At 57.2% G+C, this 27,933-nt stretch overlaps 4 protein-coding genes across 5 annotated transcripts; 2 read left to right on the top strand and 2 right to left on the bottom strand.

Moving 5' to 3' along the window:
* Nucleotides 1-14: 14 nt before the first annotated feature.
* STAR (steroidogenic acute regulatory protein) lies at nucleotides 15-6,224 on the bottom strand. The gene is made up of 7 exons (XM_071454668.1): nucleotides 3,223-6,224; nucleotides 2,444-2,557; nucleotides 2,093-2,220; nucleotides 1,848-2,006; nucleotides 1,249-1,433; nucleotides 963-1,056; nucleotides 15-878 (listed from the first exon to the last, which is right to left on the bottom strand). Exons 1-7 carry the CDS (start codon nucleotides 3,284-3,286, stop codon nucleotides 771-773), a joined length of 852 nt encoding a protein of 283 aa, XP_071310769.1. The 5' UTR covers nucleotides 3,287-6,224; the 3' UTR covers nucleotides 15-770.
* Nucleotides 6,225-6,412: 188 nt separating this feature from the next.
* Nucleotides 6,413-9,186, bottom strand: LSM1 (LSM1 homolog, mRNA degradation associated). Of its 2 annotated transcripts, XM_071454689.1 has the most exons (4): nucleotides 9,032-9,186; nucleotides 8,809-8,877; nucleotides 8,166-8,281; nucleotides 6,413-7,714 (listed from the first exon to the last, which is right to left on the bottom strand). In XM_071454689.1, the coding sequence occupies exons 1-4, from the start codon at nucleotides 9,075-9,077 to the stop codon at nucleotides 7,544-7,546; spliced, it is 402 nt and encodes a 133-aa protein (XP_071310790.1). In that variant the 5' UTR covers nucleotides 9,078-9,186; the 3' UTR covers nucleotides 6,413-7,543. The 2 variants fall into 2 exon arrangements, with proteins under 2 accessions (XP_071310790.1, XP_071310791.1); XM_071454690.1 differs by lacking the exon at nucleotides 8,809-8,877 and having other exon boundaries at nucleotides 9,032-9,172.
* A 45-nt stretch (nucleotides 9,187-9,231) lies between these two features.
* BAG4 (BAG cochaperone 4) lies at nucleotides 9,232-13,739 on the top strand. Its single transcript, XM_071454687.1, has 4 exons — nucleotides 9,232-9,337; nucleotides 10,612-10,851; nucleotides 11,445-11,690; nucleotides 12,424-13,739. Exons 1-4 carry the CDS (start codon nucleotides 9,290-9,292, stop codon nucleotides 12,904-12,906), a joined length of 1,017 nt encoding a protein of 338 aa, XP_071310788.1. The 5' UTR covers nucleotides 9,232-9,289; the 3' UTR covers nucleotides 12,907-13,739.
* Nucleotides 13,740-16,055: 2,316 nt separating this feature from the next.
* On the top strand, nucleotides 16,056-27,679 carry DDHD2 (DDHD domain containing 2). Its single transcript, XM_071454684.1, has 17 exons — nucleotides 16,056-16,443; nucleotides 17,710-17,900; nucleotides 18,496-18,585; nucleotides 18,837-18,957; nucleotides 20,597-20,686; nucleotides 21,417-21,552; nucleotides 22,422-22,630; nucleotides 23,433-23,503; nucleotides 23,604-23,723; nucleotides 23,903-23,998; nucleotides 24,086-24,208; nucleotides 24,345-24,500; nucleotides 24,590-24,692; nucleotides 24,778-24,942; nucleotides 25,276-25,438; nucleotides 25,708-25,819; nucleotides 26,076-27,679. The coding sequence occupies exons 1-16, from the start codon at nucleotides 16,260-16,262 to the stop codon at nucleotides 25,796-25,798; spliced, it is 2,109 nt and encodes a 702-aa protein (XP_071310785.1). The 5' UTR covers nucleotides 16,056-16,259; the 3' UTR covers nucleotides 25,799-25,819; nucleotides 26,076-27,679.
* The last annotated feature ends 254 nt before the right edge of the window (nucleotides 27,680-27,933 follow it).

The following is a 27,933-nucleotide window of genomic DNA, read 5'->3' as shown; positions in this document are numbered from 1 at the left end:
AATAATCATCACTGCAGAGCTTTGGGTGAATAAATAATTTGACACTTCTTATGTGTTGGTACAGAAAAAAATAAATTAGAGCATAACAAAATTGTTAAGTAAGTGCTGCGTTTAAGCTTTGGGAGAGTAAAAGTTGAGGTTCAGTCAAGTTTGTGTTTGCCTCACTGAGGATGTACCTTCCCAGTCAGCTGTCTCCCTAATAACTCATTAGCCCAGACCTTTAATTGTAGACAGCACTAATTAAAGCTGTATTTATTCATTGAAAGTAATTAGGGAGGGTGGAGTTGGCTGACTGGGCCAGCACGTGCTCAGTTAAGCAACTGCAGGAGTTAAATTTTTAGTCCTGCACTTAGACAACGAGCTTCAATAAATAAACTTCTATTTATTGAGTGTAACTATGTATTAATTAGTGGAGTCTGCTATTAAAGGCCTTAGCTAATTGAAGTGACAAGATTCCATACTTGGCCCCTGAAGGAAGCCCTGCATGGGGTGGTCAGTGGGTGGTGGTCAGTAGGTCGTGGTGGTCAGCAGGTCATGGTGGTCAGTGGGTCATGGTGGTCAGCAGGCCCTGGTGGTCAGTGGGTCATGGTGGTCAGCAGGCCCTGGTGGTCAGTGGGTCATGGTGGTCAGCAGGCTGTGGTCAGTGGGTCATGGTGGTCAGCAGGCCCTGGTGGTCAGTGGGTCATGGTGGTCAGCAGGCTGTGGTCAGCAGGCCCTGGTGGTCAGCAGGCCCTGGTGGTCAGCAGGCTGTGGTCAGCAGGCCCTGGTGGTCAGCAGGCCGCAGGCACCGGCTGGGCCAGGCGCTGCCGCAGGTGTTTGGCAAAGTCCACCTGTGTCTGGGACAGGACCTGGTTGATGATGGTCTTGGGCAGCCACCCCTGGGGAGAGCAGACACAGCCTGTGAGCAGAACCAGCCTCCCCAGAGCCCCGGGCTCCCCCAGGCTCCCCCCAGCCCCAGGTACCTTGAGGTCAATGCTGAGCAGCCAGGTGAGCCTGGTCCGGGAGGGGCTGCCAGGCAGCGGGCGCAGCACCATGCAGGTGGGACCATTCTCAGCCCTGGTGGGGAAAGAGGCTCAGGTCAGACCCAAACTTGGACTTTATCCAGCCTCAAAAATACACTTTGGGCTTTCTGCAGCAGCTCCTGCTGCCTGTAGAAACCCAGCGACCCTGAGCCCGCAGTAAAACCCTCGTGCCCTGTGGGAATCTCCTCCCTGCTCACACATAACAGGACTGAGCAGGTGCAGGTACCTTATGAAGCCCTCCTGCTCGGGCATGGCCCCGTAGGTGGTGGACATCCCTGCCAGGACACAGGTGGAGCCACGTCTCCTGGAGCACCGCACGCTCACAAAGTCCCGGGGCCCCACGATGTTCCCAGGGGTCGCGGCCGCCTTCTCGTGGGTGATCACGGTGTCCTTCCCAATCTTCTCCAGGATCTGCAGTTCAGAATTAAAACTTGCACTTACTTCAAGCACAGCTAAAAGTGCCTCTGGTTACCAGGTGTTCAGATACAGGGTCTGACAAAGATTTGACAATGACAATAATTCCAAATATTGCTCGCCCCCAGGTGAGTACTGTTTTCAATTCCCGAGTGAAAAGCTATTCCCTTACTGCTTCTCTGATTCCTTGTGCCTATTTCTTCCCCAGATCAGCCCCACCTTCCAGCAGAACTGGCAGCTCCTTGCAGGAAAGTGCAAGGTGCTTCCTTGCATTAATTTCCTGCAGAATTAATCACACAGAAGCTGCTCCAGACTCTCCTCAACACAGATACTGCAAAACCTCCTCTACATCTGCAGCAGGAAATGCACAGAACACAGGCTGGCAGTGACAGATCTGACACATTCTCCTACCCTGACTTCTTTGACGCTGGGGTTCCATTCTCCCATCTGCTCCATGTTGTCCACCAGCTCTCCGTACACCGTGTCCAGGGGCTGGTCCACCACCACCTCCAGCCGGAACACCTTCCCCACATCTGGCAGCACCTTGCTCAGCACTTTGTCCCCGTTACCCTGTGAGGGGATGGCAGAGTTACCACCAGAGCTGCTCTCAGGGGCAGGGAGGGCTGCAAGGAAGCACCACGGGGCACAGCACCCACCGCCACCGTCTCTGTCTTCCAGTCGTCCTGGTCCTCCAGGATTCTGAGGGATTTCTGCAGGGCCTCCTCTCCTTGCTTGATGTAAGACATTTCCATCTCGCTGAAGGGTTTCTCCTCCAGCCTTGAGCCTGCAGATAGAGGCAGGGCTGAGCAAGAGCACTGTAATGTGCCAGATGAGCTTTACCTACACCAAATACCCCTCTCTGTGTCCAGGGGATGGGGATTATACCCAGTTCCCACTCTGCCTTTGGCTCAGCAGAAGCACAGCCCACCCTCAAGCAGGTTTTCCCCCAGCCTGTGAGGGTTTCCCCCCAGCAGGAAAGGAACAGACCCCTCAGATGTGTCACTTACTGAGCAAGGAGCTTCTCCTGCGCACCTGGTGGATCCAGGTGCTGGGTCCTGGGCTGTGGCTGGCCAGCCTGCTCAGCTCCTGGCTGATGGCCACGGCAGCTTGTCTCCTCAGACCTGGGGAGAGAGCGTGTCACCCACCAGCACCACCTGGCCCTTACCGTGGGGCTTTTCCCCCATTTAAGCACACAGCATGGAAAAGTCCCTGCTTGCCACCATCTCGGTGTCCCTACAGGCACAGGGAGCAGCTGGTTGCCATCACACTGGGGTAGGCTGTACTAAGCAATCCTGAACTGGGTCCAGCTCCCTGCAGCAGTAAAAACACTGAGGAAAAATGTGCAGGTGCCCAGGAAAGAGCATGGAAATGGAGCACAGAGGTACAAAATTCTCACAGCCAGAGCTGGTCACAGGGACACGAGCCAGCCCCTCAGTGACAGGGTTTAGGGTTTCAGGGACAGTAAATCATAGAACCCAACATGCTGCAGAGTGGGGAGAACATCACCGAGGCCCAAGCCACCACTCTGAGGAGTTTAGGAAGAAAGTGAGCCCTTTCTGGAGCTTGTGACTCAACAGGAGCTTCTCTAATAAACTTTTGTCAGAAAATCTCACTCTACCTGTGACAGCGGGGAGAGAATCCCCGAGCCCCAGGCAGCCGGACAGGGGCTGTCCTGGTTTTATCCTGACCCAAACAGCCAGACAGGGACTGCCCCAGCCCCATCCTGTCCCAGACAGCCGGACAGGAGCTCCCTCGGCCTTGTCCTGTCCCAGGCAGCCGGACTCACCGGTCATGTTGCGCAGGTGGCGGTAGGAGATGGCGGCGCAGAGCTTGGACGTGGCTGGCAGCATCTCCTGAGGGGTCGGAGCGTCGGCTGGGCTGTGGCTGCGGTGGTGGCAGTGGCGGTGCCCTCAGTGGTGCCTGCGGTGGTGGCCGGGCAGTGGTGGTGGCTCTGGCGGTGGCAGTGGCGGTGCCCTCAGCGGTGTCCGCGCTGTCCCGGTGTCCGTCCGTCTGCGCCGATCGCTGCTCTGGCCCGGCCCCGCCGTGCGCGGCCTTAAGTACGCGGTGCTGAAGGATTCTGCCCCGTCAGGCGGGAGATAAGAGCCGTCACTGCGGGCCCTCACGGCGGGCCGGGCCCCGCGGGCCAAGGCCAGCCCCGCTCCCCGAGCACAGCACACGGGGCCGGGAGCGTGAGGGCCCCGCGGAGCCGCCCCGGCCCCGGGGCTCGGCAGGCAGAGCCCCCCTGAGCAGCTCCGGCCCCGGGGCTCGGCAGGCAGAGCCCCCCCTGAGCAGCTCCGGCCCCGGGGCTCGGCAGGCAGAGCCCCCTTGAGCAGCTTCTCCCCTGCCCTGAGGCATCCCCAACACGGAGCTGCGGCCCAGGGCACGGAGCAGCATTCTGACTTCTACTGACAGGTGACAGATCAGCACAGTGCAGTCAGTAAGGATGGAAAAGTCCTCCAAGGTCATCGAGGCCAAGCTTTGATGGGAGACAATTGATAATAAGGGATAATGATTGTAGCTGTGATATTTTCTGAAAAATCCTTTCCTTAGGATTTTTTCTCCTCAGAAGCTGAGAGGCCTCAGGAACAAAATGTAACCAATGGTTATCTGCTATTGTGGAATGCAACAGGTGCATCTGGGATTGGTCTCATGTGGTTGTTTCTAATGAACGGCCAATCACAGTCCAGGTTTCTGGACTGTCTCGGTCAGTCACAAGCCTTTATTATCATTCTTTTTCTATTCTTAGCTAGCCTTCTGATGAAATCCTTTCTTTTCTTTTAGTATTGTTTGCATATAATATATATCATAAAACAATAAATCAAGCCTTCTAAAACATGGAGTCAACATTCTCATCTCTTCCCTCATCCTAAGACCCCTATGAACACCGCCACAAACGATGGACAACACAACACACTGTGGAATAATCAGCCAGGCTGAGCTCTGTGCACAGGAACCCACAGAAAGCTGAATATGAAATCCATTGAGCTGCTGAGCCTGGGGCTGAAGTGAGGAGCAGCCCCAGGCAGCCCCCCTACTCCCCAGGCCCCGTTATCTGCCCCAGCAGTGGGACACGGCAGAGCAGCGATAATGCTCAAGGCTGAAATGACATTTCTGGGATGAATTACGGCCTGCAGACCAGCACTCGCAGGAACCTGTGAATTACAGCTGCTTCCTTTGACGTCAGCCCCTGCACCCTCTGCAGGGAGCCTGACCTTGCTCCCCCATTTCAACAGCTTGGCCCAGGGGGAGGTCACCCCCTCACTGCGCCAGCCACTCAGCCACGGGGAGCTCTTTGTCCCCCCCTGCCTGTCCCCAGCTTTCCCGAGGTGATTTGAGTCCCACCTGCCTTCCAGAACACTCCTGCTGCTCCCCAGGGCTGCCTTTCTGCACTGTGTGCCAGGAAACACCTCAGGCTCAGGTCAGCATTGTGGGGTTACAGGGAGGTGCTGCAGGGAGCAGGAGGAAGCCAGCAGCTGCACTCTCCCTTCCCAAAACCTTTGCTGGGAGCTCCTCTTTGCAGCCACGCTCCCACAAGTGTGATTCCTGGGTCATGGCACAGCTCTCCCCACCTCTGGGCTTCACCCACCTGCTCCCACCTCCCTGCACAGGTGGGGAGAGAGGGTTTGGGAGCCCTGGGAGTGCCCAGCCCAGAGCTCTGGCCAAGGACATGCAGAGCACTGAGAGGTCTGGGTGTTGGGGACACCAGAGACACCCCAATATCGTGCTGTGCCCCAGCCCTTGCAGTCCCCCTGTGCAGGGAGTGAGGGCACACAGCCCCAGAGCTGTGAGTGATCCAGGGCTGTTATCCCAGATCCAGGGAGCCCTGGCTGTGAGAGATCCAGGGTTCTTATCCCACATCCAGGGAGCCCCTATGAGCAATCCAGGGCTGTTATCCCAGATCCAGGGAGCCCCTATGAGCAATCCAGGGCTGTTATCCCAGATCCAGGGAGCCCCTGGCAGGAGCAATCCAGGGCTGTTATCCCAGATCCAGGGAGCCCCTATGAGCAATCCAGGGCTGTTATCCCAGATCCAGGGAGCCCCTGGCAGGAGCAATCCAGGGCTGTTATCCCAGATGGAGCCGCTGCTCCCAGCACGAGGCCTCGGCACAAGGACACGCAGTTGTTTGTGACAAGAACCAAAACAAACCACGCAGAGCCGCCCCTCTGGCTCCAGGCTGGAGGGCACCACCCCAGCTGTGCCCTCAGGAGGGGACACAGGCACAGCCACGCTGTGCCACAGCATGGGAGGACATGCTGCAGGTGAGCAGTCCCCAGAGCAGGACACAGACCCCAAAAAGGCAGCAAGAACCCTCAGGGGGATCTGGTTAACTGGGACAGCTCAGCCCCCACAGCCCCCTGAGGCACCCCCAGGCTCCTGCACAAAGTCACCACACACAGGGCTTGGAGTACAAAGCTTCACAAATGTACAAAACGTACAAAAACCAAAACGATGCCAACCAAAGGCACTGGAGCTTCACTGGGGCCTGAAGGCTCAGGGACCCAAGAACCCTGAGGCTGCCCCAAGCCTCCCACCCTGCCCAGCTGAGCCTCCTTCTAGAACATTCCCCTCTCCCAGCCCATTCCCAGGCTCTGTCAGGGTGACCCTGTCCCTCTGCAGCAGCACAGCCAGGGGGTGTCCCCCCATCCCAAGGCTGCCCTGGTGCTATTTGGAGAGCACAGACAAACCACAGAGTGCCACAGAGGTCACACCCAACACCCTGATAAGATAATGGGCTCAAGAGCAGCAAGGATGGGTCCATGTCTTGACCCCCACCAGCTCCTTGCACCCCCCAAGCCCTGGGCTGCAGGGCTGGGACCCCAGCACCGGGGCTGGGCAGCCCTTGCCTCCCCCCAGCCACCACGGGCATCTCTGCCCTGATCCCCCCTCACCCCAAAACATCCCCCAAACAAACAGTGACAGCACAAACACCCCCAAAGAGCCATCCCTGCCTGCCAGAGACTTTCCAGCCACAGGCATCAGCTCCATAAATGCTTTTTATTCAGTTTTGTTAGAACAAGAAATAGCATTTCCTTGTTTAAACCTTCACTACCCACAACACCCACTCATGCCCAATGGGGCAGAAATGTTTCTCCCCCAAAGTGAGTGGTCCCTGGGCCAGTGAGAGTGGGCCAGCACTGGCCACAACTGCTGCCAGTGCTCAGCCCCAGCAAGCAGAGCTGGGCTTTTCCTCTGTCCCCCCCAGCATGGAAAAGAGCTCCCACTGCCCAGGGGAGCAGCCCCAGGTTGTCCAGGGATTCTCCCTGCCGAGGTTTGCCCTTCCCTGCCCACACCAGGAGGCTCCTGGGGCCTGGCAGCTGCCCAGAGCCAGCCCTGAGGCCAAGGACTCTCCTCCCCACGGGAGGAAGGGCCAGGACACCTCGGGGCAAAGGATTCTCCAGGCTGACACAGCTGCAGCAGCTCCTCCAGCACGGAGCGAGGAGGGGCTGGAGCTCCAGGCTCTGCCCAGGTGCAGCAGCTCTTTACCAGCAGGTAATTAGTGGGTTCAGCTGGTAATTAGTGGGTTCAGCTGGTAATTAGTGGGTTCAGCTGCACAGGAGGGGCACAGCCTGGCTGGGGGGTATGGGTGCTCTGTGTTGGGGTACAGGGGTACCCAGGTTCTGCTCCCCTCCCAGAGCAGGATTTTGCCACAGGCTCCAGCGTTCTGTCAGAGTGAGCCCAGCCCATGGCTGGAGCAGGGGTCACCTCTGTCCCTGCACAGCACATGGAGGGGACAAGAGCTGGCTGAGGGGTGCTCGTCCTGAGAGAGGGGAACTGCCAGGGCCAGAACACTGGAAAACCATCGACGTCAGGATCAAGGATTTATTTACATGTCAAGGAAACTCTCACCCAGAGTCATGTGAGGAGGAAAAAGCAAACAAAGCCAAGGAGCAGTGATTTGCCTCCCAAACACAAATGCTTGCACTCCCAGTGCGCTGGGCCCTCCTCATCTCCTTCTCCAGAAGGAGACTAAAGGCATGATTTGTGTACAGTTACCAGCACCATGGAAAAGACAATCTGAAAATGAAACCTGCCTTTCCAGGCAGTGTGTGCCTGCCCAGGGGGGTCCTGGAGCAGCCCTGGCTCCCTGCAGGAGAGGGGGGAGCCCCTCAATACTCATCCAATGTGTCAGCACGTGGCACTGAGAGGCCTCGCTCCTTCAGAGCCTGCACCTTCAGCTTCTCTGACTCCTGCTTGGCCTGCTGCTCCACCCGCTGCTCCTCCAGGATCTCCTCGATGGACACCTGCTGCAGAGGTGTGTCACTCTCCTTCTCCAGGTCCTGCAGGAGAAAGGAGGCCTCAGCACATGCAAACAATCAGCTGTGCCCATGCAGCGAGTCCCAGCAAACAGCGGGGCTGACAGAAAACAGAGGTGCTGGAAGTGCTCTGAGGGGTGGGGATGTGGGCTCTGAGCAAACAGTGCTGGGCTCCTGCTGAGCCCATCCCAGACGCTGCCTGCTGGGGCAGAGCCAGCAGGGAGGTACCAGGCAGCCAGCAGTGCCACCCGAGCTGGAGCTTCCCCACAGCTCTTTGTCCTTGTGTCATCCCAGAGGGGCCGTGGCAGCAGGAGGCAGCCCTGCCCTGCAGGCCGGCCTTTCTGGGATGCCTCAGCCTGAGCTGGCCCTGGAGGCGGCTCCAATTCCAGCCCAACACGACAGCAACCGCATTTCACAGCAGACAGACAGACAGACCGACCACAAACCCCCCCAGCAGTGGGATTTGAGCACTTACAATCTCCCCCAGCAGCACCACATTCTCGCCCCTCACCACGAAGATGCCCCGAGGGATGTCCCCATACTTCTTGCCCACGTGGATGCGCTCCACAGTCTGGTGCAACACCAAGTTTGCTGCAGCAACGAGACAAACACAAAACCAGCGACGTTCCACCGTGAACCGTGGCTGAGCAGCGTCCCCCGTCCCACCGGAGCAGTCCCCTGGCACTCGGTGGCTGCCGGAGCTGGGGCACTGAAGCCACCGAGACCCAGCGAGCTCCGAGCTGAGCCCACCCGAGCCTCTCCAGCACAGAATGTGATGGCGATGCTGGTGCTGCAAGCTCTGGGCAAGGATAAACAGCACCCGGCCCCGGGGGGAGGATGAAGAACATCGCCCGGCCCCGGGGGGAGGATGAAGAACATCGCCCGGCCCCGGGGGGAGGATGAAGAACATCGCCCGGTGCTTCTGCCCAACAAGCAGAGCCACAGCGCTGGATGCACCCGCGGCACGGGGAGCGTCCAGTGCGGGAGAAACCCCCGCGAAGCGCCCGGTCCAGAGGTTCAACCCCCAGCACAACCACACTGGAGAAGACTACGGCTCCCTCCTCCTCCTCATCCTCCTCCTCCGCGCCATCCACGGCGCTGCCCCGGCCCAGCCGTACCGAACTGGTCGATGCTGCGCAGGTACCCGATGAGCGTCCGGCCGTCCCGCAGCAGCACCAGGTGCTTCTCTGCGGGAAAGGAGAGCGGAGCGTCGGGCACGGCCCCCGCGGCTCCGGGACCCGCCGGGCTCCACGGGGGGCGGCTCGCTACGGGAAGAGCGGAACCGCGGGGCAGGACCCGGGGGAGCGGGAGCCCACGGCGGGGCGGCCCCGGGACACTCACTGTCGATGTCCTGGATCAGGCTGGCCGTGCCGGGCATGTAGTTCATGGTGCCGCCGCGCCCGCAGCGGAAGCGCCGCCATGCGCCGGTGCCGCTGCCGCCGCCCCGGAACCGCCCGCGCCGGGCGGGGCCCACCCGCTGCTGCCCTTTTAAGCCGCGCCAGCCGTGCGCGCGGGGCCGCCGCCGATTGGCCGGAGGGAGAGGGGAGCGGCCGCCGATTGGGCACGGGGCGCATTGGGGGCGTGGCCTTGGCGGCCGCCATGGAGTCCCGCACGGCCGGGCCGGGCCCGCCCGCGGCGGCCGCGCAGGTAACGGGGGCAGGGCACGGACCCTGGGACGGAAACGGCCCCCGGGACAGACAGAGCCCCTGGGGAGGGCACGGCCCCTGGGATCGGACACGGGCCCGGGACGGACAGAAACCCCTGGGAGGGACAGAGCCCCCGGGACGGAAACGGCCCCGGGATCGGCACGGCCCCCAGGATCAGACAGGGCTCCCGGGGAGGGCACGGTCCCCGGGACAGAAACGGCCCTCGGGGCAGGCGGGCAGCGCTCAGCCCGGCCGTGCCCCGGTAACGGGCGCGCAGGGCGGTCCCCGGGCGGCCCTGCCCGGAGCCTCCCACGCCCCGCCGGTTCTCGTGGCTCTGCTCGCGGAGCCCTCCGGGCGTGTAACGGGGCGGAAAGGAGCGCGGGGAAGGAGGGAGACGCTGCACGGGGACGTTTCTGGGGCGCTGTGATGGTGCGGAGAACGCGGGGACCCCGGAGCGCTTTGCGGAGCGGGAGGGCCACGGTAACGGCGCTGGGCATTGCCGGGTCCGGTACCACGGCTGGGCATTGCCGGGTCCGGTACCCGCGGCGTTGATAGCAGCTGGGTTTCGGGCTGCCGTGCAAATCCGGTGTGATAAGAAGGGCTTTGCTGTGCCGGAGCAGGCTCTGCTCTCCAGCCGTGCTTTGTGGTTTGGTTTGGTTTCTCCTCTGGGCTGTCAGGATGGTCCAGCCCTTCCATAAATCCCGGCACACAGGTTATACAGCCTCCTGTACAGCTGGGAAGCAGCTCAGGGTAGAAGAATGCTGCTTTGCCCGAAGGTGCAGGGAAATCCTGTCCTTCAGCATCCCCTCTGCTGTCAGGTGGAAACTCACATTCCCTACACATCAGTTATGGGATGGATCCAGGTAAATTCTCAGATGTGGCCTGGGTGTGCAGACAGAAACCCACATGAGCTGCAGCTCCAGGAGAGCTGGCAGAGCTTGTCTGTTTGAGAATGAGGTTTTCATGAACACTGGCTGGCAGAACTTGTCTGTTTGAGAATGAACTTTCCTGGGGAGTTTTCCATCCTCCCGTCGGTGATGCAGAGCTGGCATTGAATCCTGCAGGAGCTGCTCACTGTGAGGGGCTGCACACCTCCCCCTGAGCCCAGCTTGGCTGAGCAAGACCTGGTACAGCCAGCTTAGACCAGGAAAGCCTAAAAACTGGGGCAAATCAGCTGCAGGGCAAAGGAACCCCCTGCAGAAGGGCCAGACTCGTTCCTTGGAGCACCTGTGCCCGTGTCCCATCACCTTCCCTGTGCTCTTCCCTTGTCCCCAGGCGATGGATTCTCCCTATGCCAACGGAGCCTACAGCCCCCCGTACCCGCACTACGCCAGCCTGCCCCAGGCACGGGGCTTCTACTGCTCGGGGCCCCCGCGCAGCCCCTACCCCCCGGAGCCCACGGGCCTCTACCGGCCCCCGTCGCCCGCTCCCGCCTGGAGCTACGTCCCCCCCGAGTGTCCCCCCGAGGGCTCGGCCCTCCGCAGGCACCCGGTGCCCGGCTACTCCCCGCCACAGGTAAGGGGCAGAGCCTGTGGGTCCTGGCATGGGTGGTGGGGTTGTGCCAGGGGAAGCGGCTCTGGTGGGACTGGGGGTGGCTCTGAGTGCCTGGTGCTGCCTGGTTTTACTCTGGGCAAAAGTGGTGGGCACCCTGTTCCCTGGAGACTCTGAGCTTTTGGGTCGGGAAAGTGGGAATTGGGTGGCCAACCTGAGCTGCTGCTGTTCCATCCAGCTCCCAGGGCTGGGTGACGGGCAGGGCTGGGAATGACCCCCCTGTAACGCCTGTCCCAGGGTGCAGGGCTGGCAGTGATACCCCTGTAACGCCTGCCCAGCTCCCAGGGCTGTGTGAGGGTACAGTGACACCCCTGTAATGCCTGTCCCAGGGCTGTGTGAGGGTGCAATGACCCCCCTGTAATGCCTGTCCCAGGGCTGGGTGAGGGTGCAGTGACACCCCTGTAATGCCTGTCCCAGGGCTGTGTGAGGGTGCAATGACCCCCCTGTAATGCCTGTCCCAGGGCTGTCTGAGGGTGCAGTGACCCCCCTGTAATGCCTGTCCCAGGGCTGGGTGAGGGTGCAGTGCCCCCCTGTAACTCCTGTTCCCATCCCTGCAGACCCCAGGAATGCCAATGCCGCAGTATCCCTATGGAGACAGCAGCGCAGGGGTGACAGGGCAGGGCCCAGTGCCACAGCCCCGAGCCCTGGAGGACACCTGGGGCCCCCACTCTGGCTTTGGGGTGCAGCCTCGCTACGCCTGGCCCGCCTCGGGGCACGGCAGCCTCTACATCTCGGATTCACAGCCAGCCTGGAGCGGCAGCGGGGCCCCTTCCCACCCGCCCTCCTGGGACTCACAGGCACAGGTGAGCTCCTGTTTGCACACAGAGGACTTAAACCCATGCTGTGATTCTTGTGAAGGATAAAATGTCCCGGGTGGGTCTTGAAATGGGTCTTGAAATGGGTCTGGCAGGCTTTAAAGTGACTCCACTTTTTTGGTGCCCAGTAGCAGCCCTGATGTGACGGTGTTCACAGGGGTCTCAGGTTGAGGGAAGAGACAAGTGTTTGACTCTATGTTTCAGAAGGCTGATTTATTATTTTATTATTATATATTACATTGAAACTATACTAAAAGAATAGAAGAAAGGATTTCCTTAGAAGGCTGGCTAAGAATAGAATAGGAAAGAATGATTACAAAAGTTTGTGGCTCAGACTCTCTGTCTGAGCCAGCTGGGCTGTGATTGGCCATTAATTAGAAACAACTAACATGGGCTAATCAAAGATGCACCTGTTGCATTCCACAGCAGCAGATAACCATTGGTTACATTTTGTTCCTGAGGCCTCTCAGCTTCTCAGGAGGAAAAATCCTAAAGAAAGGATTTTCCATAAAAGATGTCTCCAACACCCTGATGGGGGGTTCAGGGGTTCAGATTCCTCCTCTGCACAGGTGCCCCTTGCTGGGGTGTTGTTTTCTACCATGGGAGCAGAGCACAGCTCCCTGTCCCAAGCATCCCCAGCCCCGTTGGGTGCAGGATGAGAGCAGGAAGCTGCAGGTTAAAAGGAAATGCACTTAGAGATGTTTTCTCCCTCTGACTGCAGGACTCTGTCTACGACAGAGCTGAGCAAAGCCCCAGCCAGCACAGTTACTATTCTGATGGCAACCAGCGGCACTCAGTGAACGAGCACAGGGTGGCCAAGCCTGCCCCATCCCAGCCCAGGGTGCAGTACAGTGCCCAGCCCCAGCTCTATGACCACACCTCACGGAAACCCATGGCCAGGAGCCAGGAGCTGGGCTTCAGACCTGCTGAGCACCCTGCCACACATCCTGCAGCCCTGCAGCCAGAGATTCAGAGGATCCTCCACGTCATGGGGGAGGCTGAACAGCTGGAGGAAGAGGTGGATGAGTTTGTAGGGAAAAAGACAGATAAATCCTACAGGCTGCTGGAGGAGATGTTGACCAAGCTGCTGCTGGAGCTGGATTCCATTGAGACTGGGGGCCAGGACAGTGTCCGGCAGGCCAGGAAAGAGTCCGTCCACAGAATTCAGGCCATACTGGAAAAACTGGAAAGAAAGGGATTGTGAAAGCACATGAGCCACAACACACAGCCTGTTGTTGAGGTTCCAAAGAGTTCTTTTAAATCTCAGCTCTTTCTGCTACGCACTATTGACAATGGAATAGCAATAAGCCCTGAGTTAACAAATCAAATTAAACCCACCAAAAAGCCAGCCCAGAAGCCCAGCCCCGACAAACAACTCAGCAAAGGACAAATGGAGAGAGGTTTGAAGCAGCAAAAGCATTGAAAGAAGATGTTGAAGAGAAGTGGGCCAAGGATGGAGCCCTGTGGGGTTGTGCCCAATCTCTGGGTGCCTCCTACAGCCACAGCCAGGCTTCAGACACTCCTCAGATGTGCTGCAACGTGCAGCCACCAACCAAGACTCTGGGCTTGTCCTCACTGCCTGTAATTTCAGCTTCAGCTCCCTTGCCATGAACCCCATGTGTCCTCAGAGGGGTTGTTTGGGTTTAGTGCCCTCAAGGAGCACCACTGAAGAGCTGGAGGGAGGGACTGTGCTGGCACATGTCACATCGTGCTGTTCCTGCTGCGTGGTGCAGAGCCAGTGTGGGGTGTCCCTGTGGGCATAGGAACAGACTGGAAATCCCCGTTCTGCCACTGAAGGAAGTGCAAGTCAAGGCAAGAGCAGGGGCAGGATGCTTGGAAGTGATTTCCAGGTCACTTGGGTCAGAATCCCCTGTTTTATGTCCCTGTCCATCCTGTGAGTTCTGTGTCCCACTGTGCAGCACCACGGGGAGGGAACAGCTCGGCCTGTTCCAGCCTCCTGGTTACCACCTGCACAGCAACTCACTGCTATGTGTGGCACCTAATAAACCCTGACAAGTTTTAAATGTTATTTTGTAATTGAGCTGTCTCAAAGTCTCTTTTTCTTTAAAGAGAAGAGGTGAGGAAGGTTTTGTAACTCAGACCAAAGCTCCAGCCCAGCTCTACCAATGAACAGAACATTGGAGAAGGCTGTTTTGGGGTGCCAGGGTGCCCCATTGCCTCCCAGGCAGTGCAGATGCTCCAGGAGCCTCCAGCTGTGGCTCTAGGGCCAGTCTGGAAGGGATTTAGGATGCCTGAGGCTGGGACTGCCCTGGCCATGCCCTGTGTGCTGCCAACACTGAGATCCTGGAGGCAGATCCCACATTCCCAGACAGGGCTGTGGCCACAGGATGACCTTTGGAGCTCGTTGAGATGTGTCCATGACCACACGTGGTCAGTTTGCACAGCCAGACACATCCAGGGTGAGCTGCATGTCCTGGGACAGGGAGAGGCTCTGCTGCTGCTTCATTCTGTGTCAGGCAGGGAGCAGTTCTGAGCTGTTCCCTGCTTCCAGCAGGTGCCTCCTGGGTTCTGCTGGCTGTGCTGGGAGATCAATAATTCCCAGTACTCAGAGAGTGCTGCCCTGTCACTGAGCTGGGGAAGCCCCTGTGAGTGCCACCCCTTCCCATATCAGCTGAACCCATCCAGGTAGGATATTCCTGAACAATATTTCTTGTCCCTGCCTCCTTGGCAGAGGGTTATGTAAATCCCTGGAGCAAAGCCCACGAGAGAACGTGAAGTGGGCTGAAATGGCAGATATCATCACAGGGTGTGGGGATCCCACAGCTCCGTGGGACACCGTGGCTGCCTGGGACACTCCACATCCCTGGCTGGGTTTTGTGTGTTTCCCCCAAAGCTGAGCTGGGATCAGGGGTCAGGCACACGTCCCACACCTCATCCTGCAGGAAGCTCTGCTGTAATAACCTGTAGGGAACGGCGGAGGAATTGCAGCACACAAAATGCGTGAGCAGCAAATCTCAAAGTTTATTGATAGCTCACACATATTTATATTGGTGTTAATGAAGCTTATCCATATTGCAAAGCTGAGCTCATTATTGGTTAAAACACACATGAATCAACCACACCTACTTCTATGCTCCAATGATTATTTTGTTTCTATGTTTACATTCCTGTGGCTATTCTACCTAGGCTATCTTCATTTTTCTGGCAAAAGATTTTCTCCCCCATCTTCATGTTGCAGCAAAGGTCACCATGACCCTTGTCAGTGACTGGACACTGACTACTTAATCCCCAGCTTGTTTCCCCTAACCTTATCCAACGGTATCACATCAAAGTGGCCTTTCTCAGCCAGCCAATTATCTATAAAGCTCTCCACAATAACCCATCCCTACCTGCTGCCTCTGCCTGCTCCACGCAGGACCAGAGAGCGTCACAGCTCCGGGTGATCCGAGTGGGGATGGTGTGACACGGGCAGGAGCTGTGTCAGCACCCACTGCTGCAGGCCCTGCAGGGTCTCCAGCTGCACAATCAGGGAGCTGGGCACTCCTGACCCTCCTGTTTTCCTCACCAGTCCCTGCTGTGTGACAGTGAGCACTGGGATAGCAGTTCCTGGCAACTGGTTTATCTTGCAGCATCCGCTTGCAGCATCCACCCACATCACAACCCCCAAATTAGAAAGTCTGTCTGTTTATCGCTGGGCTCATCTCTACAGAAACCAAACTCTTACTCTGGGGTTGCCCGCTCCTTCTCCAGCAGTGCTGGAGTTTCTCAATCACCACGGAGGCTGAAGTGTCACAGAGGGACTGAAAAACAAACATGAAATCAGCACCGTGTGGTTCCTGCTGCAATCACCCCACGCTGGAGCGTTTGTTCGTGCTGCAGCTGGCACAGGGCTGGGTGTTTCCCTGCACCCCAGTGCCCTTCATCCAGGTCGGGGCCACCATCACCCGGGCAGGGGGCACGGGGAGGGAGCAGGGGCGGGGAACAGTAACAGGGACCAGGGGCAGGGACCGAGGAAAGGGAACACGGGCAGGGTTCACAGGGAGGGACCAGGGGCAGGGCACAGGGACAAGGACCAAGGGAAGAGAATAGGGACAGGGAGCAGGGACAGGGACCAGGGGCAGGGAACAGGGACAGGGAGCAGGGACAGGGGTCACAGGGAGGGGCAGGGGACAGGGACCAAGGGAAGGGAACACGGGCAGGGTTCACAGGGAGGGACCAGGGGCAGTGGTCACAGGCAGGGATGACAGGCAAAGGTCGCGGGCGGGGATCAGAGGCAGGGGCGCAGGCAGCAGCTCCAGCAGGGACTGCGGGCAGGGACTGCGGGCAGAGATTGCGGGCAATCCCCGCTCCTCCCCGGCCGTGACGGCGGGGGCGGGCCGCGGGCAGCGCCGCCCCGGGCTGGGCGGTCACCGCGGCCGGAGCGGAGCCTGCGCTGCCGCCCGGGCCGGGCCGGGCCGCTGGGGCCGCAGCAGCCGCCGGGGCACCGGGGCCGCTCGGGGCCGCTCGGGGCCGCTCGGGCCGGGTTCCCGCGGAGCCCCCGCTGGTGGTGGCGGCGGCGGGAGCGAGCGGCGCTCCCGGCTCGGCCGCAGCAGCCCCATGGCGGCGCAGGAGCCGCCGCGGCCGCCCCCGGGCACCGCCGAGCCCCCGGAGCCGGAGCCCGGCGGGCGCTACGAGGCCGTGGTGCCGCACTGGTTCTACTGCAAGGTCACGGACACGCGGGAGCGCTGGGTGCCGTTCAGCGCGCAGGACTCGGAGCGGCTGGAGGCGGCGCACGGCGCAGGTAGGGCGGCAGCGGCCGCGGCGCCGGGCGGGGGTCCCGCGGTACCACCGGGCACGGCTCCCACCGCCCTCCGGTTCGGCATCCCCGCTCTTGGAGCATCCTGAGGAATGGGCCTGCTGAGGCTGGTGTGTGCTTGGGATTCTTCCCTGGACGCATCCGTGGGTTTCCACCTGGGATGCTAGATTTTCTTCCCTCGAGGGATTTTAAACTGGGGCTTTTTTGGCCATGTGCCCGCTCCCAATAACCGAGAGGATGCATCAAATGGTCTGACCCCATTCAACTGATACTGCTCTGAATTATATATAATCATGCTGCAAAGCATCCTCTGGTGAGGCCGGGAGAACGCTGCCAGGATGGCAGGAATTCCTCTGGGAGAGTCCCCGCAGCACGGAGCTGTGCCTGCTATGGCAGCAAGGACTGGAGGTCAGCTCCAAGCCCTGTGCTGAGACCCTTGTGTGCCAAATGTCACCATCTGTGCCACCTGCTGCTGCCACAGGCAGAGCTCCGATTGCCCAAGGATTGGCTCCCGTCCTCCCTCGCCCAGGAAGTTTGGGATTAGAGGCTGTGCTGCTCATCCCCGGTGCTGCTGCCTGGCACAGGGTCCACGGGCAGACCCAAAAGGCAGCGAAATTCACAGTTTGAGGTCTGTAGAGGTCTCTGTTTTGGAGAGGAGCGCCTTAGAGACAGGCGACCCTGGTGCACCCTCACCGTTACACAATGCCCTTCCCAGGGCCTCAGTTTCACTTTTACCCTCCAGGCCAGGCAGGGAGAGGCCACGTAAGCGTGTGCCCGAACTGGAGAGAAGGACAGTGCAGTGGAATGTTTTCATCTTACCTTCTGGTGAGATGGAAGTCGAGCATTGTCCTGGATGATGTTTGTTCTGTTGGTGCTAAAACCCTGCCTGCTCCCTGGGATTCCGGTGCTAATCCAGCCTCAGAAATGATGGGGATTGGCTCTGTTCGGTGTCCTTGGAGCAGGAAAACCCTCCTGGAGTGCTGCACCCCCTGTGCCATCCCCCTGGTGCCACCAGGGCATGCTCATATTTCCAACCAGGTGTATTTATAACCTCATTAAAAGAGGGGAGAAAACATCTTCTCCATAAAATCCCATCAGATTTTCCCTCTGGGGCATCTCACCCCAGCAGTGAGTTTGGGTCCGGAGGTGGTGCTGCTGCCGTGGTGGCTGTACTGCCCAAGGAGATGCTCCAGCCTCTGTGAGCTTGCTATTTGAGGCCTGTGAGGGTTGACTGCAGGCCCTGTTCCCCAGGGAAGGAGCAGGCTGGCGTGGTGGTGCCCACCTCGGGGGGCAGGTACGACGTGCACCTGCGGGCGCGGCGGCGCGTGGCCGTGTACTGGGAGGAGGAGGCGGCCGAGGTGCGGCGCTGCACCTGGTTCTACAAGGGGGACAAGGACAACAAGTTCATTCCCTACTCAGAGTCCTTCAGTGAGGAACTGGAGGTAAGCACACCCCTTCCTGCTGGTTTCCATCCCAACTTCTCCTGGTCACACAGTGCCTCTGATGTCCCAAACCCCGTACGAGGCCGCTGGCAGGCCTGAGGACATGAACTCCAAAGAGGCTTTGGCAGGCATTCCTGCAGCTGATTGATGTAACTGTGAGCTCTGCCGTGGCCTCCCCTTCCCCTGCCCTCAGTGCATCCTTCCAGCACACCTGAAAGTGCCAGGCTTTCCTTTGGGATGGTGCAAATTCCACCGTACCTGAAAGTGCCAGGCTTTCCTTTGGCATCATGCAAATGCAGAGATATATAGGCAGACGTATAAAAATACCCATCTTGGCAATAATCTCCATTCTGATGTACCAAACCAGTTCTAAAGGGATGGGGAAGTCTGATGCTGCTGCTGTCAAAGTGAGGAGCTCTTAAACATTCTCAGCAGCTGATCCTGGCATGACCCTGCTGCTCCTGCAGCTGATTCCTCTGCTTCTTTTGCAGGGTATTGATAAGAGATTCTGGAAATTGGGTGGGGAGTGTCCCAAGAGGTTGAACACTGATGGGCATACTTCCAGCTGACTCACAGTGGGTGTTCCCTTCTGTAGGAAGCTTACATGATTGCCGTGACCCTGGGTGAGTGGAAGAAGAAGCTGGAGTCCCCCAACAGAGAAGTCATTATCTTGCACAACCCAAAGGTGAGCAGGGCCTGGTGAGGACATCCCCTTGGGTCTCTTGGTGCTGTTCCCTTCAAATGGGTTGTCCCAAAGGCATTCCACTCACCTGCCTGTGCCACAGGAGAGGGCAGTGGCAGCTGAGCCTGCCAACAGCCTCACATTCCTTCCCAACACCTCTGTGGGCAAAGCACGCTCTGGTGCCACGCCGTGTCAGCCACAGCTGCTGTCGCTGTCCTGCTCTGGGTCACTGACAGGCTCTTCTTGTTCCCAAGCTGATGGTTCACTACCATCCTGTTGCCAGCTCTGATGACTGGGTCTCCACCCCCACGGAGCAAGGCCGGCCCCGCACTGTTAAGAGAGGAGTGGAGAACATCGCTGTGGAGATCCCCAATGGTGAGCCCCTGCTCCCCTGCTCCCATCCCAAACCCCGTGGGACCGTGTTCACAGGGGTCTGAGGATGAGGGAAGAGAGAGGATCTGACTCCATGTTTCAGAAGGCTTGATTTATTATTTTATTACATATATATATATATATATATATATATATATATATATATATATAATATATATTTTATATATATATTATTTTATTATATATATATTATGTATTTTATTGATATTATTATATATTTATAAATACATGTAAAGATATATTTATATATTATATATTATATATTATATATTATATATTATATTTTATTATATATATTATATATAAACGATACTAAAAGAATAGAAGAAAGGATTTCATCAGAAGGCTGGCTAAGAATAGAAAAGGAATGAATGATTACAAAAGCTTCTGTCTCAGACAAAGAGTCCAAGCCAGCTGGACTGTGATTGGCCATTAATTAGAAACAACCACATGAGACCAATCCCAGATCCTCCTGTTGCATTTCACAGCAGCAGATAATCATTGTTTACATTTTGTTCCTTGTTCCTGAGGCCTCTCAGCTTCTCAAGAAGAAAAAAATCTTAAAGAAAGGATTTTTCATAAAAGATGTCTGTGACAACCCTGGGTGGTGTTTTCCCCCCTGATCGCTCACAAAGACTGGAGGAAGCTCCCATGATCCTTTAAGTCAAGTGCACGTCAAAACATTTTGTGCCAAAAGGATCCAAATGGTTTCAGAAACCTCCCCAGCCCCTGCAGAGCTGCAGATCCAGGGGAGGGTGCAGAGACAGAGCTGCTGGGAGCTCTGCAGGGCCTGAAATGACCCCTGAGGTCTTGATTTGTACAGGAGGGGAGTTTCTTTCCCTGCTAGGGACACAGTGCTTTATCACTTACCTTCGTGCTGGTGACTCTCTGGGGCACGTGCTGTCCCCCAGGTGCCAGCTCTGTCCCTCCCAGCTGCCTTGAGCTGCCAGTGGGGCCTCAGCACTTGGCCCCATGAGGACATCAGGCAGTTGCTCCATTTTCCATGGGTGCCTGCCCTCAGGAAGGCACTCAGTATGCAAACTGAGGTGTGTGGGAAGCAGAGAACAAGCCCTGACTCCACCTGGGCCATGCCTGGGAGATGCAGCTCTGTGGGGTTCCTCAGAGTGGGGTGGGCATGGGGCAGCTGCACTGAGATCTCCTGATCCTGCAGTTCAGCACTGAGACCCCCTGATCCTGCAGTTCAGCACTGAGATCTCCTGATCCTGCAGTTCAGCACTGAGACCCCCTGATCCTGCAGTTCAGCACTGAGATCTCCTGATCCTGCAGTTCAGCACTGAGATCTCCTGATCCTGCAGTTCAGCACTGAGACCCCCTGATCCTGCAGTTCCCTGTGCTGGGCAGGGGTGAGGGGCAGTGGGGACAAGCCACCACCCCTTCCTCTACTGTCCTGTTGGTCCAAATCCATCCCAGGGCAGCTGACCTGAGCAGGACAATGTGAGATACCCCAGCAGCCTGGAGGTGTAAATGCAGGCACTAAGGAGGGTTTTCATGGGCCGAGGTGAGGGTGGGAGGCTCCAGCCCTGCCCAGGGCTGCCTCCAGCCTCTCTGCTGGGTGCTGCCTGCTCAGCAGCCATGCCCTGAACTGCCCTCCCCTCCTCAGGAGAGCCTCTGCAGATCGACCACCTGGTGTTCGTGGTGCACGGCATCGGCCCCGCCTGCGACATCCGATTCCGCAGCATCGTGCAGTGCGGTAGTGCTGAGATGGGAGGGGAGACTGGGGGGAACCTGGGAGGGAAACCTGGGGGAGGAATCTGTCAGGAGAACCTGGGATGGGAAACTGGGAGGGGAAACTGGGATGGGAACCTGGCAGGGGAATCTGGGAGGGAAACCTGGGAGGGAAACCTGGGAGAGGAACCTGGTGGGGGAACCTAGAAGGGCAACCTGGGAGGGAAACCTGGAAGGGCAACCTGGGAGGGAACTTGGAGGGAAACCTGGGGGGGAACCTGAGGGGGAAACCTGGGAGAGGGACCTGGGAAGGGAACCTCACTTTGTGGTTGGCACACGCTGCCTCAAACCCCCCTGACCCTGGCAGGCAGCATGGCCAGGCCTGCTGACTCTGGGCAGTGTGAGCAGAACGCTCACTGACCACCAAATCCACCTTCTGAAAGGGTTTAGGCAGCTGCTGCTCCTCAGTTTTGCTTCACAACAGAGTTATTTTTTAATAAATTTCTAAGCGTTTCTTATCCTGCCCCTGTGAGGGAGGTGCAGATGGGGCAGCAAAGTCCAGCAAGCACACGTGGCAGGACATGGAGCCTCCCCTGATCTGTAGTTAAAGATTCAGGGACTTAGGGGAGCAGCAGCAGATTAAAGACCCTGGTGGGATTTCTCTGTAATGATCTTTCACGGTATTAAGTGTGGTTGGTGCCACGGGCTGGCCCCAGAGCCTGGTGCATCTCCCTAAGAGCTCTTGTGTTTCACAGTGAATGATTTCAGGAACGTGTCCCTCAGCATGCTGCAGTCACACTTCAGGAAGGCCCAGGAGCAGCAGCAGGTCGGGAGGGTGGAGTTCCTGCCTGTGAACTGGCACAGCTCCCTGCACTCCACTGGTGTGGATGTGTAAGTGTCCAACAGCTCCTGCCCCAGGGCTGGGGGCTGGCAAGGGGCACAGGCAGCCTCCTGCCCTGGAAAATCCACTTGTTCTGTTGGAAAAGCTGTGAGTTTTTAGGGTAGGAGGGAGCAGGGCAGACAGGGATCCCCAGAGCACCTCCCCACTGCCATTCTGCAGCACACAGCAGGTGCCTGCTCCCATCAGCATCCTCAGAACAGGGGCTTCTGCCTTCCCTGGCTGGTCTCAGGAGGGACAGGAGATATAATCAAATATGGCAACCAACAGGACTCTCTGGTTCCCTAATGACTTTCTTTCTCTTTTGTTGTTTTATTTTTGGTTTTGTTTCTATTCATCATGCAAATAGTTTATTTGTGTTATTTCCTTGAAATAAGGATATTTTTTCTTTTATTCACCTCCAGACAGGAGCTATCACATACTAAATAAATATTGAGTATTAAGGTGTTAGATGAGAAAATTCTCTTGTAGGCTTCAGTATGAGATTTGTATAACCTACAGAATTCTTAATGTACTTGGAGATCGACCTCTGTTTTTAGCCTTCCTATTTCATTTGACTACTTACCTAAAACAAAGATGAAACTTACAGTGATCTCAAATTGAATATTTGAACCTTGCTGAAGCCTCTGAGAGCTGAGTACCCAGTTCCTGCAGTGCCCCAGCACTGAAGGAGAGAAAGCAGGGCAGGCTCTTTATTCTTGGAGTGTAAGAGCACAGGCTGTGCTTTGCCTTCTGAGGGTCTGGATTACAACACACCACGTTGGAAACTGTGTCAATCCTCCTGAGAACTCACTTTGCTGTAGAAACAGGGTGGGCTTCTGTGGTTTCCCAGCTGCAGCCCCCCGTGTTCCTTTCCCCGCAGTGACCTGGAGCGGATCACGCTGCCCAGCATCAACCGCCTGCGTCACTTCATCAACGACACCATCCTGGACGTGTTCTTCTACAACAGCTCCACCTATTGCCAGACCATCGTGGACACGGTGGCCTCGGAGATGAACCGCCTGCACCGGCTCTTCCTGCAGAGGAACCCGCACTTCAGGGGCGGGGTGTCCATCGCAGGGCACAGCCTGGGTGAGGGCTGCCCGCCGTGCCCGGGGGCAGGGAGGGCACAGCCACAGCTGCTCTGGCTTAGAAGGGACACCAGCCATGAAACCTGGTTGTTCCAAGCTCTGTCTCAGCTTCCAGGGGTGTGGCAGCCACAGATTCTCTGGGCAGCCTGTGCTGGTGTTTCACCGAGTAATAATTTCTTCACTGAGTAATAATTTCTTCACCGAGTAATAATTTCTTCCTGACATTTAATCCTCTGCCAGTTTAAAGCCATTGTCCCTTGTCCTGTCACTGTGTGCCTGTAAAAAGGCTCAGGGTGCAGCTCTTCCATCCCCAAAAAGAGATGGCTTGGGCAGCCTCTTTCCCAAAAGAGGATTTTCCCTCTTTCCCTCCCTCCATTCCCAAAAAGAGGTGGCTCGGGCTCTTCCCCTCCAGGTGCTGATGCTCTGCCCCTGCCTGGTTTCTAGGGTCTCTCATTTTGTTAGAAGGGACTCCAGCCATGGGACCAGGTTGCTCCAAGCCCTGTCTCAGCTTCCAGGGTTGTGGCAGCCATAGTTTCTCTGTGCTTCACCACAGAGTAATAATTTCTTCCTGACATCTAATCCAGCCTGTCCTCTGCCAGTTTAAAGCCATTGTCCCTTGTCCTGTCACTTCTGCCTATAAAAAGGCTCAGAGTGCAGCTCTTCCATCCTCAAAAAAGAGATGGCTTGGGCAGCCTCTTTCCCAAAAGAGGATTTTCCCTCTTTCCCTCCCTCCATCCCCAAAAAGAGGTGGCTCGGGCTCTTCCCCTCCAGATGCTGATGCTCTGCCCATGCCTGCTTTTTAGGGTCACTCATTTTGTTTGATCTCCTGACGAACCAGAAGGCTGATCCTGAGGAGAAGGAGCACTGTGTGCAGGTAGGGGAGGCCACTGACCCCTCCCTCCTGCAGCTGCATGGGGATAGGGCAGAGCAAAGTGGTGAGCACAGAGTGTGATCCCTTCTGGATCTCTTCACAGGGGTCCAGGACAACCTCAAGCACGGGGGGGATTGAGGAAGTAAAAGAAATCCTGAAGAAGCTGGAGCTGTCTGAGTATTGTGATGTTTTTGAGAAGGAGAAAATGGACAGGCAAGCACTGGTGAGAAGTTTCTCTGTTTTACTGGCTCTTGTGGCTCTTTGCTTTTCTTCCCCATCATCCCAGCTCTGCACATCTCCTGGTACTGAGTCACACATGAACCATCTCCTCACAGTCCCATAGAACAGACACCTCACCATCCCTCTGCTCCTGGACTAACACCAGCCTTGCTTATTTTCCAGTTCTTGTGCACAGAGCAAAACCTGAAAGAAATGGGAATTCCCTTAGGGCCCAGAATGAAAATACTCCATTACATCAGCTCTGAGACAGGGATGAAGGTTTGTTTTCCACATGGTTTGTGCTCATGCCATCACATCCCATCCCATTGCACCCTCTGACACCAGGACCCCTTTGTGCTGCTGCAGGGTCAGAGTTCAGCAGCTCCTGGGCACAATGAAGGTGGGGCTGAGCCAGGGTCCCCATCCCAGCTTGGGGACAGTTCTGAGGATGGCAGGAGCTGCCAGTACCGGGATGTTGGCTTGGGACAGGTACAACAGCTCTGGCTGCACCCAAAACCCTCGTGACCCAGCACAGGGATTGTCTGATGAGCAAATCTGAACATTTGTTCATCATCATTGTTCATCCACAAATGTTCATCATTTGTTGAACATCCCCCTGTCCCAGGTGTCAGCAAACTACCCCCAGCTGAACTACAAGCCCAGCATCTTCTTTGCCTTTGGCTCTCCCATCGGGATGTTCCTCACGGTGCGAGGAGTGAAGCGCATCGACCCCAACTACAGCCTGCCCACCTGCAAAGGCTTCTTCAACATCTTCCACCCCGTAGGTATAAGAGCCAGAGCTGTGTCCTGCGTGAGGCACACGTGGAGGACGAGCCCTGGCCACTGTCACTGTGCCCCTCTCGTGTGCAGTTTGACCCCGTGGCGTATCGGATCGAGCCCATGATCGTCCCGGAGCTGGAGTTTGAGCCCATGCTGCTGCCCCACCACAAGGGCAGGAAGAGGATGCACCTGGGTATGGCACAGGCAGCCCCTGTCCCCCGGCCTGGGGTCAGTGCTGCAGCCCCCAGCCCCACAGCCAGCCCCCTCCTGCCTTGCAGAGCTGAAGGAAGGGCTGACCCGCATGAGCGTGGACCTGAAGAACAACCTGCTGGGCTCCCTGAGGGTGGCCTGGCAGTCCTTCACCCGCTCCCCTGTGCTTGCCCTGGAGGCAGGGAGCTCTGAAGCTGAGGCAGAGGCAGATGCTGGCACTGAGAAGCAGCCAGGTCAGTGGTGGGGGGCATGGGGGAGCCAGGGGTGCAGCCTTGGCCCATGAAGCAGCGTGGCTGGAGTGCCACGGCCACATTGGAGGCACCTGGATCTCCCTGAATGTTGTGGCCTTTTCCTGTTAGCACCTTATGAAGGGGTTTTCTGGGGGGGGTCTCAGCACACTACACCACCTTTTAAGCCCACTCCCCTCCTCTGGGTGTCCCTTGCACTTCAGCTGCCTCTCCCCCGTGTGAGCTGCAGAGGGCTAAGGGGAGAGCACGGCCCTGCTGTTGCATTGCCATGGCTGCTGGTGCCCTGGGGCTGAGCCAGGCTGCTCCTCCTTCCTGCAGACACAAAGCCAGAGGAGCCCCCAGCAGCAGTGAAGGAGGAGACCCCTCCCATCAACGTGGGGAGGCTGAACGGGGGGAACCGCATCGACTTCGTGCTGCAGGAGAAGCCAATAGAGAGCTTCAACGAGTATTTGTTTGCACTCCAGGGGCATCTCTGCTACTGGTAAGTGTCTGTGCAATGCTCAGGGCTTCAGATTTACGTGTGGTGACGCAGAATGGCATCAGTTTCAGAGGCAGTGTAGTGAGAAAAGCCTCAGGTGGTCGAGGGAACAAGATCTTGTCCTGTCTGTGACACACAGAGGGTGGGCACGGACAGAGGAAGGACACTCGGGCTTCTCCTGGTGCTGCCTGCATTGCAGAGCACTGCATCTGCCCCAGCTATCACAGATGGCAGGGAGGCATTCCCTTCTGATGCCCTTTCCTCCCCTGCAGGGAGTCAGAGGACACTGTTCTGCTGGTTCTGAAGGAGATCTACCAGACACAAGGCATCACACTGGACCAGCCTTTGCCAGGGAGCCAGTGACCCACCTGTGCTGTTCTGGCTGTAAGTCACCTCTGCCTAAACCCCTTCTGGATTTCCCAGGACACCTCAGAGGAGAGCTGGTTGGTTTGGGAGAGTAATATCCATTATCTAAGGCAGGGAACGTGTGTCAGCTTTCTTCTTTAGCCTGTCAGCACCTTTGGCTTCTTCCCTCTTCCCTGCACATGAGCATGATCAGTCATGAGGAGAGGACCAGGGAGGGCTCAGGGGGCTGGATTCTGACTGCAGCTGTTCCTGTGTTCTCCTTTTGCTTTCTCAGGTTCAATCCCACAGAGCACTCACCAGGAAAGTCCAGATCTCTTCTCTGCCTTCCTCTCTCCTCTGCTGCCGTGTCCTGCATGCTGCTTCCCAAGTACTTGCTGCTGCCTGGAGCTAAGGATGGATTTTCCTCCATTTTGGCTAAGGGTAGGGGGAAAAACTGTCAAGGAAAACCACTTCTGCTCAAACACACACACACACCACCTGTACAGTGACTCCCTGTGGCAACGTGTACTTTAAGCCTGCCCCCTGTGAGTCCCCACACCAGCAGATGAGCTGTCCAGGCTCAGAGCCCTCACCTGGCTCTGTGAGGACACTCACAGCCTGGGACCTTGAGGAGAAAAAGCCTTAAACACAGCATGGGAAGAGCTGCAGCAGCCTTGCAGCAAGGGAGATTGCTGACTGCTAACACAAACCCCCCAGCAGGGCCCAGGAGGTGAAGTCCAGGGCACAGAGTGCTGCTGAGCCACAGGGGCTGGCCAGCATCACCCCTGCACTGCTGCTGCATCTCTGTGCAGCCCTGCACTGCTGCTGCATCTCTGTGCAGCCCTGCACTGCAGCCAGGCAGGGCTGCCCCTAAAGCACCCTGTGAGAGTGGCATGCTCGTGCTCCTCCCTGCTGTGGGGTGCTGCTGGGGACAGCTCAGCACCCCAACCCTGCCCATCCTGCACATCCAGGGCTCCCCAGTGCTGCTGGGGACAGCTCAGCACCCCAACCCTGCCCATCCTGCACATCCAGGGCTCCCCAGTGCTGCTGGGGACAGCTCAGCACCCCAACCCTGCCCATCCTGCACACCCAGACCCTCCCCACAGCCCTGACCCAGCCTGTGCCCTGCTGTCCCTGCTCTGAGGAAAGCTTCCCCTCCAGCTGCAGCCAGCTGGCAGTGCCAGGGCAGGGTGAGCCCTCTGAGGCCTGCAGGGACACAGAGCAGTGCTGCTGTCCCACAGGGCTGGCAGGTGAGCACAGAGATCTGTGCCTGCCATGCTCTCATCCTGGTTTAGCTTTAAATGTACAAAATGCAGCCAGCAAAGGTGGAGCCCAGATCCAGCAGGGTCTGGCCACTGCAGGAATGACACCAGCTCTGTAGGCAGCTCAGTCTGTAGCTGCCTTGAAGCTCTTTTCTGAGGGAGCAGGGCTGGAGAGCCTCTGTGATCCCTCCCTGGGCACCAAAGGCCCTGGGCTGGGGCTCCAGTGCTGTGTGAGGTGTTGCTGTGCAGCCTTTGGAGAGCCAAACCACTTTCCCTCCTGTTGACTTTTGCCCTGCATGGGGTGAGGAGCCTTTTTTTCCCCACAGCCTGTTGGTTTGTTTTTCCTCCATTGTCTGTTATTTGCACTATTGGAAGGGTTTTGTTTGCAGCCTCCATCCCTCCTCCCCTCCCAAGGAACAGAAGCTGTTCTTTACCTGACTGCAGGAACAGCCCAGCTGCTTGGTCAGCACCTGACTGGCTAAAGTCTCATGGGAGTAGGAAAAGGGACAGTCTTAACATGGGACACTAATGATCAGCTTTTTAAGTTATGCACTTTGTTAAAAAAAAAAAAAAAAGGAAGTTAAATACATTTTAAATGTTATTTAATGTCTTTTCCAGTAAAAGCCAAAATAAATAAGTAGATGACTGGTGTGTGCATGTCTGGGGGGAGAGGGAAGGGCTGGAAAACTCTGATGTGCAGTTTTAGGGGAAAGTGAAGCTATTTCTGTGATTCTACTGAAGCTGCAGAGTTACAGAGGGTGCAAACTGCAGCTGATGAGGAGGTGTTTCATTTCTGACTCACCTGCCTTGCTCTGCTGCAGCCTCACCTGTGCTGTTTGCATGTACACACACTTGAAACCTGTCTTGGAAGGGACCAGTGACAAAGAGCTG

Source organism: Agelaius tricolor, unplaced genomic scaffold (genome assembly GCF_023055355.1).
Source record: "Agelaius tricolor isolate 1412-34295 unplaced genomic scaffold, bAgeTri1.0.p SCAF_41, whole genome shotgun sequence".
Lineage (NCBI taxonomy): Eukaryota > Metazoa > Chordata > Aves > Passeriformes > Icteridae > Agelaius > Agelaius tricolor.
Note: the sequence above shows the minus strand (reverse complement) of the source record. Positions and strands in the feature narration are given on the sequence as shown.

Excerpts from the sequence above, each read along its gene's own strand:
- LSM1 (XM_071454689.1), bottom strand. The coding sequence starts at position 9,077 with ATGAACTACATGCCCGGCACGGCCAGCCTGATCCAGGACATCGACA. Across the intron at positions 8,878-9,031 it reads CCTGATCCAGGACATCGACA|AGAAGCACCTGGTGCTGCTG; the intron begins GTGAGTGTCCCG and ends CCTTTCCCGCAG. Across the intron at positions 8,282-8,808 it reads GCGCAGCATCGACCAGTTCG|CAAACTTGGTGTTGCACCAG; the intron begins GTACGGCTGGGC and ends TCGTTGCTGCAG.
- STAR (XM_071454668.1), bottom strand. The coding sequence starts at position 3,286 with ATGCTGCCAGCCACGTCCAAGCTCTGCGCCGCCATCTCCTACCGCCAC. Across the intron at positions 2,221-2,443 it reads CAGGAGAAGCTCCTTGCTCA|GCTCAAGGCTGGAGGAGAAA; the intron begins GTAAGTGACACA and ends CTCTATCTGCAG. Across the intron at positions 1,057-1,248 it reads GAGCAGGAGGGCTTCATAAG|GGCTGAGAATGGTCCCACCT; the intron begins GTACCTGCACCT and ends TTTCCCCACCAG.
- DDHD2 (XM_071454684.1), top strand. The coding sequence starts at position 16,260 with ATGGCGGCGCAGGAGCCGCCGCGGCCGCCCCCGGGCACCGCCGAGCCC. Across the intron at positions 18,958-20,596 it reads CGCTGTGGAGATCCCCAATG|GAGAGCCTCTGCAGATCGAC; the intron begins GTGAGCCCCTGC and ends TCCCCTCCTCAG. Across the intron at positions 24,209-24,344 it reads GGGATGTTGGCTTGGGACAG|GTGTCAGCAAACTACCCCCA; the intron begins GTACAACAGCTC and ends CCCCTGTCCCAG.
- BAG4 (XM_071454687.1), top strand. The coding sequence starts at position 9,290 with ATGGAGTCCCGCACGGCCGGGCCGGGCCCGCCCGCGGCGGCCGCGCAG. Across the intron at positions 10,852-11,444 it reads CCGGCTACTCCCCGCCACAG|ACCCCAGGAATGCCAATGCC; the intron begins GTAAGGGGCAGA and ends CCATCCCTGCAG. Across the intron at positions 11,691-12,423 it reads CCTGGGACTCACAGGCACAG|GACTCTGTCTACGACAGAGC; the intron begins GTGAGCTCCTGT and ends CTCTGACTGCAG.